This window comes from Poecilia latipinna, unplaced genomic scaffold (assembly GCF_001443285.1).
Source record: "Poecilia latipinna isolate Pla-1442-1.1 unplaced genomic scaffold, P_latipinna-1.0 Scaffold1157, whole genome shotgun sequence".
Taxonomy (NCBI): domain Eukaryota; kingdom Metazoa; phylum Chordata; class Actinopteri; order Cyprinodontiformes; family Poeciliidae; genus Poecilia; species Poecilia latipinna.
The window spans coordinates 145,991-167,355 of NW_015113773.1; the positions used below are offsets into that span (position 1 = coordinate 145,991).

General features: G+C 40.6%; 1 protein-coding gene across 6 annotated transcripts; it reads left to right on the forward strand.

Moving 5' to 3' along the window:
* Window positions 1-5,445: 5,445 nt before the first annotated feature.
* impdh1b (IMP (inosine 5'-monophosphate) dehydrogenase 1b) lies at window positions 5,446-20,943 on the forward strand. 6 transcript variants are annotated; one of them, XM_015053048.1, is made up of 17 exons: window positions 5,446-5,863; window positions 9,814-9,912; window positions 10,105-10,185; window positions 12,967-13,015; window positions 14,057-14,158; window positions 14,258-14,332; window positions 14,561-14,566; window positions 14,772-14,978; window positions 15,060-15,147; window positions 15,219-15,418; window positions 15,959-16,049; window positions 18,519-18,614; window positions 18,763-18,906; window positions 19,021-19,165; window positions 19,248-19,391; window positions 19,478-19,561; window positions 19,844-20,943. In XM_015053048.1, exons 1-17 carry the CDS (start codon window positions 5,646-5,648, stop codon window positions 19,863-19,865), a joined length of 1,851 nt encoding a protein of 616 aa, XP_014908534.1. In that variant the 5' UTR covers window positions 5,446-5,645; the 3' UTR covers window positions 19,866-20,943. The 6 variants fall into 6 exon arrangements, with proteins under 6 accessions (XP_014908534.1, XP_014908535.1, XP_014908536.1 ...); XM_015053049.1 differs by having other exon boundaries at window positions 10,108-10,185; XM_015053053.1 differs by lacking the exon at window positions 5,446-5,863 and adding an exon at window positions 7,767-8,007.
* Window positions 20,944-21,365: the final 422 nt, after the last annotated feature.

Below are 21,365 nucleotides of genomic sequence, written 5' to 3' on the forward strand. Positions count from 1 at the left end.
AGACATCTATCATTTTCCCTGCCACTGCAAGAAAATTTAGGTGACCCACATTCTTGACTTTCCCCTTCGCAGCTTTTCACTCTATCCCTTGTCGGAGCAAAAAAACCAAGACTGACTTCTTATCCTGGGTCTCCACAGTCTGAACACTTCATAAAAATCTATAAGACTGACCTTCACAGTTTTTCATTAAAAATTGACAAAAACTAGGAGGGTTTAAAAATACTCCTAATTCTGAACAGATCCAAGTTGTTGTGGACGGTAGAGTATTATTTGAAATATATTTCTTGTCATAAAGATTTTTGAAAAGTGAGAGTTTGGGTCAGGTATTCATCTTCCTTTTTATATTTTACTCCGGCTAACAAAATAAAACTTGACTTCTAAAGTCTGCTTAGGTTAAATTTGAGCAAAAACATCTAAGCTACTACAGGCCTGGCTGACCTAAAGCAGACCTACATGGAAAGTGTTGGCCCTCTTGTCTCTGCACGTTTCTTTCCAGATGCTTCATACTTTGTTTGGGAACGTACACAAGCATTTTATAAACTAGGAGTGCCATTTGGCTTCATCTGAATTTGATTTTTAATTTACCATTTGCTTTTTTTATTGGTTACTCTTAAATGATTCAGAATATTGTTCAAAGTTAAATATGAGGCAAATATAAACTGGTTAAAGAAAAATTTCACTTGACTTTTCAAGTAATTTTTTTTAAATTAAGTAAAGAGCTGTACAAACCAATATGGTCCTACATGGACAGGCAGCTGCCTCTTGAGTCAAGAACTAGTTGTTATAAATAACATTAAAACACCATCTCTCACCAGCCGTTGCTACCAAAGGTAGCACAACCTGTTATTAGGCCGAGGGCTCAATAAAATTTTACACGTGAGGCCGAGTAGGCTTGGAAAGCTATTTTGCCTCCATAAATGAAATTATCATTTGAAAACATTTTGAATTCGCTAAAGTTATCTTTGTTTGATATGAAAGAATTTTGAACATCTGAAACATAAGACAAAAAAAAAAGAAGCAAAATGCTGAAATCTACAGAGTAAAACACAATGTAAAAGGTCACTTTTTATTGTTGGAACATCGATGGCCTGTTAAGGTGGCTAACATTGAAAATATGAGAATACAATGCACAGTTTCACTTCATTGTGCTAGGAAATAAAGGAGAAAACTTATGGCAAGAAAGTTGAAGTTCACTCTGACTTGTGCCTAAAGAATGAATGTGTGTGACGAGACAGACACACACTCATTCTCACTGTCCAGAACAGGCCAGCTCAGACTTACTGAGTAAAAATTCCCTTTACAGTCTAATTTACCCCTTCAGAACCTTGAGCATGATGAAATGAAGCAGACATGATGTTCATTTCCTGCAGTAAAATAACATTTCTCCAGCCAGCAGGCACTATTCCAAATCTCCTAAAGCGCATCTAATGATAAATGGTGATAATCTCTTCTTGGAAGAATTTGCTCTCTATAGAGAAAAGTGTAATGATCAGCATAAGCTGCGTCAGAGTAACTGTACTGTTTCAGACTTTTAGGAAGAATCAAGTCTCATGACTTCCTGTGCATGAAAACCCAGAGTCGCGCAACGCCCTTCCAGCCTCGGCGCTACTAAAACCACTGAATCGTGCCAAATCAACACCAAGTAAAACAGCAGTGTTGACTAAATGATTCTGTTAAACATACAAGCCTTTGTTGTACATTTCTTTCAATGTCTCCAAGCAAGAAATGGCAATAATTAGTAGCTTTCTGAAAATTAGTGTGCATGTGGAGCCAAGTACAAACGTATTTTGTCAGACTTTGTGGTCCATTCTGAGCGGATGACGGTATTTTCTTTCACTTTTTCTAAAAAAAAGTTAAAGTTCTCGTCCATTCAGCGCCAAGCAAGTTCAAACTTGACAAAGGAAGTTTTCACAATACTATCGGTGTCATGTGTCAATGCAAACTGTAAGGCACGCTCAATTTACACTTACTTTAAGATAGCTTTAATGATCCAGAACCGTCTTTTAAGAAGGGTTTTAAAAACAAAAATGACAGTAATGGAGAAAAAGATGACTAAATGTTCTTTTGGTAAATGGTTAGTGTGAGTTAATAAGTAATGAGTCATTTTTGAATGCATTGATTTTATTGTGCGCAAGAGCAATGGCTGATTCTCGGCACCTTTCACAAGCAGCCAAAGTGATCCTGGAAGGCAGCCAGCAATTCAGATTTCTCTCTGGTTTTCATTACAGTGTCTAGCCCAAAATGAGAGCGTTCTCTGAAAGACAAATTGCTCAACATTCAGTCAAATGTACGCAGCTGCTGAAAGAAGAAAACAACAAAACAGAGAAAAGGCGCTGGATTATTAATTTTGAGGTGTGGAACCTCACATTATTAGTCTTCCCTTTAGTCTCCATTCATCTTTCCATTAAATATTAGCTGATTCCCAGCCTATTCCATGGGAAATAATGCATGGTGCTGCCACCACTATCTTTAGTTTTTCAGAGTATGATGAATTTATTTACCAGAAAGGTTAAAAGATTTATTTTTGGTATGCTTCTCTTTGTTTTTCAACTCTGTGTCACTTTAATGGGACATCTTGCGGTTTTTGTCTTTCACTTTTTCCACAAATGCCTGTTTTGTGACATTTACACCAAATACCTTTGGGTTTTTTTTGTGGAGTTATACTGAGATGATGTTGCACACAAATGGATTCTTTTTACTGATTAGGTGACTTTTAAATAAAATTGGTTGAACTGAGTTTTATTCAGAGAAAGCAGAGAGATAAAGTGATGAAAGTTTTTGTCAGAAGAAAAAAATTTAATTTTTGATCAATTTGATAATTAAGTACTGCTTTTTCTTGGTCTGTCGATTAAGAACCCAATAAAACGCATGGAAGTTCATGGTTGCAATGTGACAGAATATGAAAATAACTGTGTCATAAATTGTAAGAGACTATTTTTTTAATTGAGCACAAAACTCACTAAATTAAAATTGCTAGTTTATGATTATTTATTCATAAGGATGTCTAATACTGTGGTAGTGACCCCAGAGCGGATGAGTTTATTTAAAAAACAGACCAGTTAATTGGAGTAAATGAACAGAACCCTCCTGCCCCCCCAAAAAACAAAACAAAACAAAAAACAATGCAGATGATGAAATATCTGAGAAAATTAATGGCGTTCAATGCAATGACACAAAGAATCCACTAGGTGGCAGCAGTTAACAGTATTGTTTTTAATCGCCTGAATAAAATTGATACTCTGTCTAGCTGTAAGGTTTCGTTTAGATTCTTGAACCTGATGATATAGTAATCTATTAGTTTAATTGGTCGGTCTGAATATTTTATAACTAAACGATCTTTTACAGCTTGCACTCATATTCAATGGATTAGAACAATTAGTTTTTCAGAGACTTATCAGATGAAAAGCACCATGTGAAAAATAACAATCTATAAGCAAATATTAAACATGTTATTGACTAAGTCCAAATGAGTTTTTTTTATTGTAATATCCTAATCTCGCATATCGCCTTTTCATTAGCTGCAAGCAGAAATCCATCATAATCAGCAGAAATAAGGATTCGAAAACCTCAGCCTGTGTGTAATTATGAACGTAATCATGTCTCACTTAGTGAGTTACTGAAAAGTAAATGATTTCCCAATTTAATAAACCAAAATAATACGTCTCTTAACTTTTTATGTTTCTTTCTTTGTCAGAGACACTAAGCGAGGGAAAGAGGAATGCATTTACTTTGGTCAACTGAAATAGATGGCCCCGGATCCTTTCAAGATGTGGAATGTGAAATCAATTCGGATCATCTGAGATGCGTCCACCATGGTCTCTCTTTTATACAAAAGGAGAACTCTTTCACTGGGATAACTACTTGCCTGTTCAACCTTATGACTTCAATTTGCCTCGGTGGGTCAATGGCTGTCCACGCTGTGCACATGATGTTCATTATGCTAAATGCAATCCACTGAGGAGCTGCACATGTGGAATTAAGAGGTGGGCTGTCCTGCATGTGACACACTCAGATGAAATTAAGCTCGTACCGCAGTCACTCTGGGAAAGAGCTGACAGGCCCGTCCTTCGAAACCGACAGTCGATTTTCTGATGGCATGCACACTTTGTAGGAGAAAATTTTCTGTTCAAAAGAAGCGGTGATGGTGGAGGTATATGGGAAGATTTAACTGGAGCGCAGAGGGCTGGCTAAGAGGATTTTCCATTTTAACGTCTCACCAGGTGTCAAAGTCACTCAGTCCTGATTTCCAGGGGACTGAAATCAAGGCCCTCCTTCGTTCATGAGATAAGAGCCTCAATGGACAAGGATCGTTGTACATTTGTCACCAACAGAAGACTGTGCAAAATTATAAAGTGGTAGAAAACGGGGAGGAGAGGTTAGATTTATTGGCATGTTTGACTAACAGTTCAGGAAGGCAGCCAAGTCTTGGTAGCTTTAGAGTTGCGTGTACTTGTTCTGTTGGTTTTACATTTACTATGTGGTATCAGGGAAAAAGGGGTCTAACTACAGAGGCACGTCAGCTTTTAGGTTTCCTTTGAAATGGGTCAGTTTGCCACCACTTTATTGCTATGCACTGCCTTTTGTAGGCCTGTCACATAGAATCCTAATTAAAGCTTGTGGATATAACACAACAAAACAAAATGTGGGAAAGTTCAAGAGGTACTGCACACATGGCAAACTGCACATACTTGCCGCCTGTAATGATTTTGTTTTTATTTGGTACAGTGGTTTTGAATCCATTTGGAGAGGTCGTGCAACCTGTTAGTGCAATCTGCTTTCAAGAATGTCACGACACAAATGTGCTTTGGGCACAGTATGTTGGGTTAGGCTGACTCTCTGACTTTTAGCACTTATTTATTCCAGACAGTAATTCACCTTTGTGATGTCGGCGTTGCCCTCGCAGGTGTAAAAATGCGTTGCTCTCTTTTCAGACCATGTTGCCTCTAATGCCGCAATCCTCTTTGTGAACGTGACGTTGTGCCCGCTGATAGAAAGCAGGATTAACCCATGCATAGAAAGAGAGCGGAACACTAAGAGAGCTTCATGGAGCACTCAGCAGGATACGGCAACGCTCCTGTTGTACTCAGGAGCTGAGGGCAATGGGTTCCTCTTCCCATGCGCACACGGACATTAGATAAAAAAATAAAAAGTCTTTCCTCTTCCAAGATTTCAGCAGGCTCGCCACAACAACTACAACAACAATGCATGCTGCAGGGACCATTACTACAGTGACGCCTTCTGGGTGGGAGAATCTCCTAGGCGACGTCCCCTGCTGACACGCCTGCAGGTAGCCGATATCTTCCTACAGGCAGGTGCATCCTGTGCACCAGCAGACGGAGCAGTCTGAGAAAGGCTGAACTTTCTTTTTTTATAGACTCACAATTGTTTTGGTAAGCAACAGCAAAAGAAAGCGAGTATATGCCAGGATTCATATTAGAATACTGCGTTTGTTTTGCAAATTTTATGATTGCTTTAAGTTTATCGTGCTTTGTTTCGGGGATTACTTCCCTGTGGATTTAAGTGGCTGTTGGAGATCTTTACTTTTCTTTCTTTTCTTTTTTTTTTTTTAATTGTGTTGACATAACTTGCTGCACAACAAGACTGAGGGGCCCCAGTAGATTCAGGGTCAGACCTCAGGGCCAGCGATGGAAAGATTTGAATACGGGCGCTGTGTGGATGGAGTGAGAGAGAGCCAGCACATCGACTACCGAGGAGTTGATGGGGACACACAGCCTTCGTATACAAGTGCTCCGCTGAAGGAAGGGGATCGCTGCATCCGGAGCATTTCACATATCCATAGACACGAAACAGCAGCCCAGCGGTACAACGCCATACGGACTCAAGCGGGTTTTTCTCCAGAAAAGTGAGTATTCAACATCTTACTTGGAAAAAGGTAGTAGAAAAAAAGGACACAGATGTGGCACCACACTGAAAAATGCAGATGAACTACAGGCCAATCACCTCCATGTTGGATTGATAAAGTAATTCAAAAGGAGCCCTGATCATGTATTGAGTTTCCCTGATGAAATATTCAAAATGTCTGAGAAACTGAATTTGGACTTTCGTTAACTTTAAATCATCAAAGTGAAAAATCACATAAAAATGAAATAAAACATTTTGATGATATTTAAATTCGTGAGATGAACTTGAATATCGTCAAGTCACACATGCAAAGTAAGTTCATGTCGGTCAGTCTGTCAGCATGCACCTCGCAAATTCCTGGTTTGAACTGACCCGCAGGTTGATGCAGTCGACGCGAACGCGCAACACTAAGAGCTATCCTCTCGAGTAGACGGGTGTTATTTTGAACCCGACCCTTTCTGATCCTCGTGCACAAGCTCTGTGATTCACCACTCGGGCCAGAGCAGGCAGAATGCAGTGGGGAAGATAAACAGCGCTGAATCAAGTGCTCAGAATAGCAGCAGTGCACAAAAGAACTACTGACCCATATCTGTAATGACCCACATTCGATATCACAGAAAGACACAGAGGGTAACAGATCTTCCTGAGTCAACTCGGCAGATATCAAGCAACTCTTACCGAAGACTCAGGAGTGTGAATTATATTTGTCAAAATTCTGCCCTCTGTTTGCAATGGCTTGTACAGCAAAGTTCTGATTGGCAGTTTTCTCCTGGCCTCTCGGAGCTGCAGTGAGGTAATGACAGATAAAATTAGCAGCGAGGAAGCAACAGGAAATGATTCTTGGCTGTCACCTGCTTGATGACAAGGGCAACATGTCAATTAGGACGCATGACTGCATGAAACAGCTATCACTTGCGAGGTTGGCGTACAGATGGGTTTAGGATTACTTCTGAAACCGTTCATGTAAAGTCATGCTGCAGTTTCAGAGTGTATTCTTATCGTTTTAAAATATGGCATCCTCTAGCACTTGTTAACTTCCCAACATGAGATGTTATCTGAGAAGAAAGTGGCTAAAACAAAGTAACCCAATGACCTAACAGACACCGAAAAAAAAAACAACAAAAAAACAAACAATAAAAAAAACTCACCTTGCATAGTTAGATTTCACGTAACTGCTTTCATGTGAATGAAGTGGTGACCGCTCTGTGCAGTCAGGCCAAATATGATCATGTGAATGAGACACAATTTCAAACAACCTTTTCTAACATCAACAAGATGGTTCACTTGAAAAAAGGGCAAGCAGTCATGAGACATATAAGGTCTTGCGCATCTGATAAAAGTAAAAACTGAAAAGCCACAAAATGTCCTTGTTCATTGTCTGAAACGTCCAGAATACACAATGCTAATGTTAGCCTGTTTGTAGCGCCTTTCAGCAGTTGTTCTACCTCTAAATGTCAAATTTCATCATTCAGCCTCGCACATATTCCCGTCAACTCTGATCAGCTTCCCTATGGCATGCTTACCCATAGGGATGCACAAGGTTAGTTTTCTCCCACCCATAAGATTTTCTTGTAGATCAATTTTGGTGTCACTGGATTTCATAGGGTTGCAAGAGTGAACGGGGCTGAATATAAAAACATACCATGATTTTCATTTGTAATTTAAATGTTTTTATTAGTAAATGTTGAACAGTACAAGTAATGTTTCTTCCACTTCACAACTTTGCTTGCTGGTCTACCAGAAACTATCCCAGGAAACTCAATTGCTCGGCTGCAAAACGTGGACAAACTTCCAAGCAGCAACACATCGTTATTTTATCTGGCTCTGCATCTGGAACATGGCTGCTTAGCGGTGTTCATGTGGTTAGTGAGTGACTACTGGAAGAATGCCCCCAAACAGGATTCTGCGTAGGCACCCAAACCCATACAGTTTTATCTCGGCCCTGATCGCAGGATTGATTGGGTTAACTGGCCTCATGGTGGAGGTAGGGAGGAGGGGATGTGACGCTGCTCTCAGTACATAACACCAACACTGTCTGCAGACACAGCGACCAAGCAACCACTTCTCAGCCTCCTGCAGACATATTTATTCACATCTTGGACTGAAGAAGGATCTTTGTTTTCATCCTGTTCATTTCTCTACGAGGTATCGACGTAGTTCCGCCTTTATAGTCGCCTTCGTACGGTTTCGCGATGGTCTCACAGCTGGAAAGTTGTTCCCTATTTTTTATTTTTTTTGTCAACGTGGGCATCTGGTTTCTGAGGCAGCTGCTAGCTTACTCAAAGAAAGATGCTCGACTTTACTCCTGGGGTAAACTTAAACAGTGTAAGCCGGTTTAGTAGCTGCTAAATGGCGTGCAAGCTTAAGTCGAAGACCTTAAATTGCCGGAAGAATTGACTGAACCCTAAGACAGGGCAACAAAAGCTGCTAATGCTACATGCTAGCGGTCGCTCCCACATGTCTACAACGGAGTAGTCTGGATGTAGCTCATGTGGTTACCCACAAGTTAGTTATCGTTAATATGGAAATATATTGGCTTTATAATGGGTTTAACAGCAGAATTGTCCGAAATGTTTGAATTTTATGTATGTAGCGTTATGGCGCTAGAAGCTTTTTAAAAATGATAAAATATTGTTGACTCAGAGTTTAGGTCTTTAACATTTATATGGGCGTTACAAACTGGTGGTGATAATAATGTTGGACTATTGTGAGTGACTGGCAGATATTATTAGGCATTATTGCTCAAAGCTATTAATGTTAATCATTGAACTAGCTAGCCTAGATGTAGCGACTAAACAGGTGTTAACGCAATTTTTTCCCCTCCCCGTTAAATAGTTAATTTAATGCAACTTTTGCGGAAGTTTCAGTGAAGTTTTCTAACAGGACATTATTTCACAAGCTTTTTTCTAGTATACAGTCGGGAAAAAAAGGACACATGTGAGTCCAGGGCCAAACTTGCTTTAGAAATATGTTAAAAATAATAGAAGTCTTCCTTCTAGATATTCACCATTATTTATAGGAACATTTTACAGTATAAATAATGTATGTGGTCCTTATTTCTAATTCGGCGTGATTAAAACGCTAAAATACTACTAATAGTTGCGACATTTGCCTACTGTATCTTCAGTGAAAGTAGTTTGTAAGTGTTTTTCACTATACTCCCTTCATTACTCTTACATATACCTTTCCAAAAGCTGCAGAAAAAAGAAACAAGTTGTTCATATTTTTGTTTTGCTGGTAGATGATTGCAGTTAGTTCCTCATAACTTTTTTCAGATGCATGGTAAAAACCAGTTAAAAGGTAAACAAGATTAGGAAAATACCATAAGGTGGGCTGCATCCTGTTCCCAAAATGTAGAGATAAGCGGCCCTCGTAATAGATTTTAAGGCCTATCATAGATGGTCAGATAGAGATACTCCATTGATGCACCTCAATGTAAACAGCAATGATCTGAAGCATCATATTTTTTGTTATCTATGGGTGTGGAGTGCTAGCAGCTAATGTTTGCTGGCTGCCGATAATCTAATCTAGGTCACCAGGCCAGTAACACTTCAGTCAAGATACATAAGATGGTGCAGAGGGGTGTTTGTGTGTTTCATTTAATTTACTATAATTTTGAGCTAAATTTAAGAAAAAAATGTCCAACTGTTTACCTACAGTGATGGATTTGTGTGTTACTCGGTCAACGTTCAGGGTTTATGCTGCACATTGTGTGAGGACTATTGCACTGTTGTTTATTTGTTTTTTTCTACTTTCGTCATGCAATAGTTCAGATCTCGTGGTGGCAGTGTGTTACTTTATAACTAAGCTTCTATGTGATTTAAAATGTTTCGTATAGGACACCGCATTTTGTACAGGTCATGCAAAACATTAAATCCCTGTTGTCATGTGCATATTTTTATATTTTTTCCTGAGGTTGTGCCTCTGTGTGATTTATTTATTTTTTGGCAGCATGGCGGATTATTTAATCAGTGGCGGTACGGGCTACATCCCAGATGACGGACTGTCGGCACAGCAGCTCTTTTCAGTTGGCGACGGCCTTACGTACAAGTAGGTATCCACGCATCACAGAATGCAAGTATTTCTTTTTTTTCTTTTTTTTCTTCCCCACACATCTGTGCACATTCGTGAAACAGAATCAAAAGGTTTACAATTATGTTTTTTTTTAAAGAGCTCAATTAGGTTACGCTAAGTTAAGTGTGCACATCAGTGCTTTGTAATGGTCAACGCATTTTGAACCAGCAGATCTGACCAACAGTGTGTTGTCTCGGATGGCCATACGGCTGAAGAGCTATGCTCTAAAGGAGATGGGTTGACTTACAAGTGAGTAAACCAGTCATCTTCAAACTATTAAAGAAACCCTCTGTCTATGGAGGATGTTTTTTTTTTTTGTTTGTTTTATTTAAAGGGGAAAGCAAATTATTGCTCTTTAAGGAAAAACTATTTGCATTTATCCCAAAATTATGATGATTTTCATGCAATAAAGTGTCAAAACTTGATCTTTGTTATGGGGGGGAGAAAAAAAAAAATTGCTCCAGTCAGCATAACGCTTGTTATTGTTATTTACCTAAACAGATCAGTAAAGTGCTTGGCCTCTCTTGTAAACACAGAATGCATGACTAACACTTTATGCTATTTCTTGCACATTGGGTCTAATTAAGCACTGCTGCCTCACCCTTTCTTGCTTCTCTCTTACCATGTTGGTGGCACATGCTTTATGGATCAGCTGGCCATGAATTTGAAACTTAAATTCATAGTTGAAGCCCATAGGTTTACATACACTGTATTTAAAGACGCATAACCTGTTTTTTGTTTTTGTTTTTTTTTGTTCACCAGTGTTAAATCAGACAGTTTAGGTTAAGTTCAGTTTCTTTTCTACAGTGTAAGTAAACCTCAGGTTTCATCTGTAAAGAAATGGCAAAAACATAAAGCCATCCATCATTTTTTGTTTTGGAACAAAAAGATTCTGAAACTGAGATGCATGCGCAGCTTCTTTCCACTCGCATAAATCCCCAACCATTATATCGGTTTTCAACAGTTACTCATGCCCGGGATCCCTCTGCAGCTTCTCCTCTAGAGCACTTTTAATTAGCTGAAAATCGCAAAATTTCTGGCCTCGTTCTGCTTCGCTGCTGCTTAGCAATAAGACAACATTCCTGTTTCTGCAAAACATTTAACTTGTAGCTGCCTGAATGGGCATCGTGTAGCTTAGTTAAAGGTTTTGTTTTGTTTTTTGTTTTTTTGTCTAAAAAAAGATGATTGCAGCACTGGTTGAAATTCAGCATTTTTTTTCCTCGATTCAAAATAATAATAAAAAATGTGATGTGTAAAATCTTCTTTTTTTTTCTCTACTTGCGAAAAATCTAACAAGGAAGGTCACACAGGAAGTCATTGTTAGTGAGAATAGAAACTTCCTGTATCATTGTGCCATAAATACTAACGCAGAAATCACACTTCAGACGTCAGTCTAGTTTTTCGGATATGTGCACCTGCATGTTGAATACTTCAGCCTGATTGACATCTTTAAGCCCAGGCGTTATTTGTGTAACAGGCAGAAACAAGAAGATGGACTACTTTTTTTAATGTCGAGAGATTAATCGTTGAAAAAGCAAAAGTGGCGCCATGACGGGGGATTAAATTACAATGCCTATCAAGAATATTGCAACGTGATACGTTTGATAGAAAGACTTAGGTAGATCATAGTGCAGTGCTGTCTGAAAACCGGATAGTTTGCGTAGTATTTGAAAGTAGAGCAGAGGTTCACCTTTCATCAGGACAACAACTCTAAAGACGGAGATGGAAGACGACCAAATACAGGCTCACTTTCATCCTTCTTCTCAGACTGTAACATGAAATTGCATTGAAATTAATGTAAATTTGAAGTTTGTTACCTGAGAATGATTGGTAAAGGTCAATGGGTTAAAAAAACAAATCAACGGATAATACAAAATTAAAGCATCCACCATAATTCATGGTTGTACAAAACATTCAGCCAGACAGTATTGTTTCAGAAACATGATTGGCATGCAGAACATTATTCTTCACAGTCAAGTAATGGGTGTCTGTGCATACCATTTATAGATTTGAAATGGTTGTAATTTGATTTTAAGAATGCTCTTTATATTTATTTAATTTCTTTTGATTGTTCCCATGCAAAAATGCCAAATCCCTTGAATGCTGAGGTGAGAGAAAGTGAGCAGAGTGACCTTTGTTTGTTTTTGTTCCTCTTCAAACACTCCCACTTAGCATCCTGGATTTGTCTACATTTAACATTCAAATGAAAACCACAATAAGGCCACAGGCCTTTGTTTCCCTTCGGAGTCGGAGCCTGTTTGCTTCCGACTCTTGAGTCGGTTCAGACCGTGATGCTGCTGAGGTCTGAGGCTCCAGCTAAATGCTAACAGATGTGGACCCTGCGTGCCGTTTGCGGCTGGAACTCCTGCCATTTAGCGTCCCGTTTCAGGGAAGCTATTTTTGACTCCCGGTCTGCACCCACGCTGACGCAAAGTAGATTAAAAGTCATCCCTCATATTCCACTCTCCTGCACTCTTCATGTACGCCAGTAGTGCTCATCTCTCCTCAGTTTGGATCTGTTCCTACTATGTGCTTTTCATTTTAAAAATGCAACGCTCCCATTTAGTCCTGTGCCGTTCCATTCGTCTACTGCATGGTCTCACACCCATCTGCAAAAACCACTAAGTACACACAGACTGCCTGAAGAGAGGGGGGGGTGGCGACACACAGTATTTCTGTCTAGCGTTTTCTCCTCAAAATTCTTTCATTCTAGTTCTTGTAGTGTTTACTCGGCACAAAGAGGTCAACTCCAGCTTATTAGCAGGTAGATGGCATAACCTGCTGTCCTTAGTGTCTGTTCTCAGCCATGTTTTTCTTCTGGAAAACATAAAGAGGCAACTCGTAACAGTAAAATGTAATTCAAGCCCTCAGTTTGGTCCAAAAACGGTTTATGTTGTTCGGTCGACTCATATTAAGTGAGGTCTTAATCTGGAGCTCCTGGAGTTTCTATTAAAGATCGATTATGTTTTGAGATTTCAATGATGATCCATTATTTTTCTATTAATTTCTGATTTCTTCTTTGTCTTTCAGTGACTTCCTGATTTTGCCTGGCTTCATTGACTTTACCTCTGATGAAGTGGTGAGTATTTTCTTTTTTTATTCGTGAGCTAGAACTTTCTGGTTGGCGCTTTGCTCCCTCACGACGAAAACGTTTGGAAAAGATCTTCTCAAACGAAAAGAAAGCAGAGCCGCATGTAAAGTCTTCCACTGTGCATCACAGCCTCGTTTTCTACATCCAGTTGTTTGCAGAAGTCGTGGTATTTTCCACCTCTTACTGACACGAGAGCTGCTCTTTTTCTGACTTGCTGTTTTTGCCGAGTGTGGTGAGACGCCGGCTGCACCCACACCCCTCGGGTGTTTACGTTCACGTCTGGTCAGTGGCTCATCCGCCTCTCAGCAGATGGGTTAATCTCTGGGCTTTGCACGAAATGAAACCTCCCTCTTCTGCCCCGTCCATTTCTAAGGGTTTCAGTTTAATTGATCTATAATCTCTGCTGCTGTTTTAAAGAAACAAGTTTAAAGGAATATCTCTGATCACAACAAACATGGAAGTTCATGATGGGAAATACTAACCGTAACATCAACATGTTGGTTTGATACTTGAAGTTTTATGCCGTTGTGCAATATTTGATTAAATATGTGAGGTTTTTGACGACTTTTTTTTTTCCATTGAGTAAAATCAGAATGCGGTATTATACTTTTTGCCTTCGCTGTGAACTCCTGAGAAACACTGCGATCTGCCTCCAAAGTTTACGTCTGCGTGAGATAAAGAGCAAATTCGAGACGTGAGTTAGACTGATGCGCCGGTTTCCCATGCGAGGAATGCCACTTCTGTTTTATTTTGTTTTCTTTCACAAGTGTAAAAAAGAAAAATCCCAAAAATGCTGGTTCTCATGGGAGTGAGTGATAAGTGAAGATAAATTCTGTTGTTTAGGGGGAAAATAGTCATGAGCCCTGACGCAATTTACTGGATTTGATGTTCAGCCATCTTAAATCACAGAGTAACACCAAACTGAGACACTTTGGGGTTTTTCCTTTCCCTTTAACCAGCATTAACTTAAAACTAGTGACACACGCCCCCTGCTGGATGAAGTGTGCAATCTTGTTTTAACTTTTACAGGACCTGACGTCGGCACTCACCAAGAAGATCACCCTGAAAACGCCTCTCATCTCGTCGCCCATGGACACCGTCACAGAGTCGGCCATGGCAATTGCTATGGCGGTAAGGAAATGCAGAATTCGCTTTTATATCTTTTTTTTTTTATCTAAGCGTACAACGTTTTTGAAGTTAAATGTGTTTTTTTTCTTCCTAATTTGCTAGCTAATGGGAGGAATGGGGTTCATTCATCACAACTGCACACCTGAATTCCAGGCCAATGAGGTCAGGAAGGTCAAGGTAAAGGAACGATTTCCGCTTCTGTCATGTTTCCCTATAAACGATGGGTATTTATTTATTTTTTAGTCATGCATGTTGTATTTTATTTTGACTGCAGAGGTTGTTGTGGTGGTGTTTTTGTTTTGTCAAATCTTACAAAAATGGAATAAAGTACAAATGATTAATCTGAAGCTGCTCTCTTGACTTTTCCTAATTTTTTTCCCCTTATCTTTTTTTTTATTATTGTAGCATATGGTAACTTTCACCTTCTGTGTGTGGTGCATGTTTTCGTTATTGCTGTGTATGTTTTCCCTTTTTTTTTTTTGTTGCGTGCTGTGTATTACAATTTCTTACCTGTGTGGAGTTGTTTTTGCTTCATCTGCTGCTTTACTCACAAACAAAACCCCACTTTGGTCACAAAATGATTCACGATTTCATTCACTTTCCTGTTCCTTTCCAGAGGTTCGAACAGGGCTTCATCACAGACCCGGTCGTAATGAGTCCACGTCACACGATCGGAGATGTGTTTGAGGCCAAAGTAAGACACGGTTTCTCTGGAATCCCCATCACGGAGACGGGAAAAATGGGCAGCAAGCTGGTTGGGATCGTCACCTCCAGAGACATCGACTTCCTCTCTGAGAAGGACCATGGCAAACCTCTGGAGGAGGTGTGCTGCTTTGCAATTTCTGGGAGTTTTTCCACACTTTGATTTTGTTTTATCGCCGTAATCATGCTTGTAATCTTCCAGGCTATGACGAAAAGAGAGGACTTGGTGGTAGCTCCGGCTGGCGTCACGCTCAAAGAAGCCAATGATATTTTACAGAGGAGCAAAAAAGGTGAACATTGGTGTGTTTAAGCAGAGTTCCCTGTGTTGCTTCCTAAGCTCATTTCGACGCTCTCATTTCAGGCAAGCTTCCCATTGTGAACGATCGTGACGAGCTGGTGGCCATTATCGCCAGGACAGATCTGAAGAAGAACAGAGACTACCCTCTAGCATCAAAAGATCCACGCAAACAGCTCCTCTGTGGTGCCGCCATCGGCACCCGGGAGGATGACAAATACAGACTGGACCTACTGGTGCAGGCTGGGGTTGATGTGGTTGTGCTGGTAGGTGTTATTTATATATAAATATATATGTTTTATGATTATTATTTTAGGAGAAAGGTGATCTTTATTTTTAGCAGTGATTGAGAAACGGGCCTGTTGGAAGATAAATCAGCATGACCTGCAGCAGTGTGTTCATGTCAGGACGTGAAGATGCTGTTTAGAGAATTTTAGTTCGTCATCCCTCCAGCGAGTTTAGCCACAGAGCGCCCTCTGGTGGCCGCTGCTGACCACTGCGTTATTTTGTGAGCTTTTGAAGAATTGTGCTGGATAAATATACTACAAACTGCAGCTCTATAGTCATTAAAATATTTATAAGACCTTTAAAGTACAATCTTTGTTGTATTTTTCTATTATTGATCTTCTGTTGAAACATTCACATTAATATTTCCTGCCTGCTTTCTGTCCAGTCTGTAATGCAATCACAATTATACGGTTGTTAATGTAAAATCCACACATAATTTTTTCATATTTTATTCAGAACTTTTTGAAGTGTGGTATACTTTCACCTAAAACAAAAAAAAAATGTTTCTGTATTTCCAGGATTCTTCACAAGGCAACTCAGTGTATCAGATCAACATGATCAGCTACATTAAACAAAAGCATCCTGAACTACAAGTCGTGGGAGGAAACGGTGAGTTTGTTGCAATTGGAAATGGCCGAGTGTCTGAGTTAAAGGTTAAACCCAAGCAACTTATAGGAGCTATTTCCCTATTTTCAGTTAAATTTGAGAGTTTTAGAAAAGTAGCAGCACTTGATAAGAATGATTTCATTGACCTTCCACATGTCATGACACAGAAACTAATGCCTGTGTCAAAGAGAAATGTTCCACAACAGCAGGACATTGACAAGTGGCCATACCTGCAAAGCATCAAGCTCCACAACTAGATGATCTGCTCATTGGCACAAATGCACCTAAAGTATTGGAGCCGTGGGAGCTGCTCAACAGTCGGGATGAAGGCCCAAATGCAGTTTGGACCCGAGTTGGATGGGTCATCAATGGTCCCCTCCGGAGTGAAAGGGACAAAACAGGCTTCCATGCTTTCACTGCAAACAGGGTTTCTGTTAAACGTCAATAAATACATCTGCAATGAAGCAGAGGGCAAGAACATCTACCTGGGAAAAGATGCTACCAGCTTTTCTTCCCAGCTCCAAGATGGACAGGAGTTGCTGGCTGAGGAGATTCGCCAGAACCTGCAGATCTATTCAAAGTTGGGTCAAGCAGAAGCAGAAGCTGACCAGAACAGACTGGAGGAAGAAGAGGATGCCCGTCTAAAGCTGGAGGAGGTGACCGTTGAAGGAAAGATGGCGCTGGTGGACAACATTCTGGTAATGGAGAACCAGAACAACAAGCTGCTGAAGGAGTGCAAGCTGATGAAGCTGAAAACATCTGTAGCTTGGACAGCTTGGGGTGTCTCTGAAGATGGCCAGCTGTACAGTCCAGTGGTTGATAAAGGAGTCCTCGGAGTGAGTGGACGTCTCTGAGGAGCTGCTGTGCCACCTGGGGCTGGACATCCAGTTGTCCCGTGTAAAGCCATGCATGTGCCGTTAATTCTGTGATGCATTTACCATCTGCTTGGTCCAGCTGGTAGAAACCACATGTTGACCAGATTGTATCAGAGATGCCGGATAATCAGTGCAAACTCTGCTGCCAGAAAAATCCTGTCTTTGTTACCTGCAGAAGAAATGGAGGAAAACTTCTGGAACCAAAAATGGCAGTGGAAAAGATGCCACCAGATAAACCTCCATTTACAGATGTTGGAGCTGATTGTGCTTTTCATTTGAAAGTGTTTCATGCCCTGGATGCCACTTCTTGTAGAAATGTAATCAGAAGATTCATCTGCAGGAGTGGTCCAGTTTCTTTCATCAGGTCAGATGATGAAAGATTGCAAACTGTTTTCTGTGAGGCTGAAGCCATTCTGAATGACAGACCCATCACTTTGATCTCTGATGATCCAAATGATTTAGAAGCTCTCACGCCCAATCACATCCCTGTGTTGAAGAGCAAACTTGTTCTGCCACCTGGACTGTTTCAGGAACAAGACCCGTACCTCAGACGCAGGTGGAAGCAAGTACTGCATATGGCTGGAGCTAATCTAAAATCTAAAAATTCAGTTAAATTTATAGTTTAGATTATTTAGTTTATTTTTATTTTTTGCTTATTGTCTAGTTGATTTATAATTAGAATTTTTGTTTAATTTATTTAGAGTAAATTAGTTGGTTAGTGTTTGGTAAAACTAATCATTGTTTTATCATTTTATTTGAGTGTTTTATCTAAATGTGTTCAGTTACCTAACTGGCTCTGACCAGTGATTCTTTAAGGTGCTTTCTTTATCTATAATGTAATTTTCTACTCAAGGGGTCCTTCTGTTCTGTAATCTCAGCATTGTTCTACTGAAGAAGGTCATCATAATAAACGCCAGTTCCCAAGCAGAGTTGAGTAGATCTTTGATCCTGTTAGAGGTTGTGGATCTCTCCCTTTGCAAAGGAAGGCATAAAAACCTCATTGGTCTTGTGTCTGGTCCTTTACAGGTCTTGAGCTAATTTTAAAAAATCCCAACAGTTAGTAATTCACTTAATTAGTTCATTAATTTCAGTTGGCATGTGGGTGTTTCACGGTATAAATAGGTAGGTGGGTTTTAGGTAGCTCATTATGCACGTGGGTGGTCATAAGGTTTTTTTTTACCAGTCTATGGAATCAGTCACTAGTCTCAGTCATCAGTCTGTCAGTCAGTCGGTGAGAGAACAGGTGCAGGAATCAGAGCAGGAGAAGAAGCAGAGTCCTGCGATGCCCGTAACTCGTTTTGCCTGAACTGTGGAATAAAACAACCAAAGAACTGCATTTTTAACTTTTTTGATCCTTTTGAATACGTAAACCAGGAACCCACGGTGCGTCACGTGACTATTTGAGTTGGATTCACCTTTTGTTTTGATCACCTTTTAATTTCTGAGTTTTTTTTTGTTCTTTCTTTGTTTTTGAGTTTGAGTTTTCGACAAATAGTCACTACACAACTGCTAACAGTTCTTGGAACTGTCTTACAAAATGTTGCAAGGGTATTACTGCTGCTGTCTTGTTTTAATTTTTTTTTTTTTTCCCCCGCAGTGGTTACAGCAGCCCAGGCCAAGAATCTGATTGATGCCGGTGTGGATGCTCTGAGGGTTGGGATGGGTTGTGGCTCCATTTGCATCACGCAGGAAGGTACTCGACAACTGAGCACTCACATGGCAATGCAGTAAAGTTTGCAGTCCGCTCATCAGTTGCAAAGCTACGGGACTGCAGGTCCACTACAGCAGACTGTCCTGCTCTGCATCACCTGTACTTATTTATTTTCTTAAATTCCTTTTAGTGATGGCCTGTGGGCGTCCTCAGGGAACGTCTGTGTATAAAGTAGCAGAGTACGCGAGACGTTTTGGCGTGCCGGTGATTGCGGACGGCGGTATTCAGACTGTGGGCCACGTGGTGAAGGCTCTGTCTCTGGGAGCATCGACTGGTGAGGCCCAAATGTTTACCAGGAGAAACAGCCCCCCCCCGTCCAATTTCCAGCTATTTCATAGCACCATTTGAATACCTGTTATCATACCACGTGTGAAACCTCTTCCAACAGTTATGATGGGCTCCCTGCTAGCTGCGACCACCGAGGCTCCTGGAGAGTACTTCTTCTCAGACGGCGTGCGACTGAAGAAATATCGGGGTATGGGGTCTCTGGATGCGATGGAGAAAAGCACCAGCAGCCAGAAGCGCTACTTTAGGTGTGTGGGAGCTAAAAAGTCTTAAACAGAAACGTTATATTTGGGTGAAGTGAGTCTTGACTGGGTGATGTGTTCTCTTCAGTGAGGGTGATAAGGTGAAGGTCGCTCAGGGCGTGTCGGGCTCGGTCCAGGACAAAGGCTCCATCCATAAGTTTGTACCATACCTCATAGCTGGAATCCAACATGGCTGCCAGGACATTGGAGCAAAGAGCCTGTCTGTCCTCCGGTGGGGTTTCTTTCTGTTTTACTTGGAGCACGCGTGCAATATTTATGTATACTACATTAAAATAATTGGATTTTTCTTTTTCTTAGTTCTATGATGTACTCTGGGGAGCTGAAGTTTGAGAAGCGAACTATGTCCGCACAGGTTGAGGGAGGCGTTCATGGACTACACTCGTAAGTAACTTCAATAACTCCAAAATATATTCAATTTCTAGAATTGAGTTCTTTAGCTCTTCAGCCTCTTGACGGTTTCTATATCGAGGCATATTTTTTTTGAAACACACATTCATCGAGCCAGAACCAGAGGCTCGATGAATTCGTAACATGACTGTGATTCTGCTCACAGCGAGACTTCAAATTGACATTTTATACTAAGCACATTTCTGAGGTCTGGCTTTAAGCTGAGTGACATCCTCCAGACTAAATGCTGATCTTTTTGTTTCTTTGCCTCCACAGTTATGAGAAGCGACTTTACTAAACGGAACTTAAGGAAGAGTGAAGGAGATCCAATCTGACGGTGACCAAATGTTTTCAAAACTTCTGCCAAAATCCGCAACAACACCCTCTCTGCTTCCTCTGCGTTAAGCCCACTCGCTCACTGATCACAAAACGGCTGATTCGGAGTAGAGGGTGGCATCGTAGCAAATGGAAAATCTTCAAACCTACACCGACTCTGAACACCTCAGACTTTGCTCTTAAGAAGTGGCGCATCAGGGTTATTGTTAGTCTTTATTTTTGTTTGTTTGGTTCATGAGTGTGCAGCCCCACACCAGGTTCGTGTGCGTGAGGCTGATGGTCGTGTGAACTCCAGGTTGCGTGAGGTTACAGTAAAGTCGGGACGGAGTAAAGGCGCGCCGTGTTGTCTTTGTCCCGTCAGAAACGGCCGTGGCGCAGATCAGCGGCGTCTTTTTGTGGCTCGCTTTGGGTCCCACGCCTACCAGCAAACGCGCCGCCTGAAGCGTAACCCATCCCCGTTCAGCAAGACACACCGACGTGTGCGTCTCTCTTTGTGCACCGTGCCAGTCTGGGACGGCAAACCTTTCCGAGTAATAATTTTAGGTCATTGCAGATGTATGCTGCTCGTGTTACAGCACATGTTATTTACTTGGTGTACAGTGCGTTCTTACAATTGACACGTTTGTCATCATTGTTAATCGAATCAGAATAGTGGGCGGATCTGCAGTGGGGGCTTTTATTTTTGTTTTATTTCCTTTTTTCCTCTTTGGAAATTCAATCATTCTGAGCCAAATAGCCAGTGCCCAATCTCAGTGTTGTTGGTGTATTTAACATGGAGGGCACCAAAAGCTAATGAACGTCAGATTTGTGTAGGATGTATAATGGGTCAATCATAAAGACTTAGTCAAAGTGGCTTTTTCCTTGTTCGTAATCTGAATATTTTTTTCAGAGAAAACTCTTTATATTAAACCAGTAGAGTCCTGGCGACTTTGATTTCAGCTGGAAGGTTTTGATTTTTTTTTTTCACTGAGCCAAGCGAGGCTGTTTGTATTCTGCTTAGATCGCAAAAATACTGCCAAGTGTATCTACACTTCTTTTTATTTTATTTTATTTTTTGTTTTTAAACCTTGATACCAAAACCGATGCGGCAGTTAGCTCATCTGTTTCTTTCCTGTCAGGCATGGATTTGTTGCTTTTTTAATCTGTTCACCAGAGGTATGCCTTGAAATAGAGATGGACACGTCGGCTCGGTGAATGGCGACACGTTCTTGCCACATTTTGTTTGAGTATCTTTGTTCGTCGTTCAGTTGACGTTGGAGTTGGACGTTGTTCAAAGTGGATATCCTTGCCATACTTTTACTGTACGTTTTTAATTTGTTCTCTAACCCAATGAAGTTTCTCCATCCCACACCAGGTGAACTAACAGTGCTTGCAGCGACAATGACTTTCAAGAAAAATGTACATGACTATGACTGAAGAAAGCAAATGCCTACAAGTTTGAAGAAACTGCTGTTTATTTTTC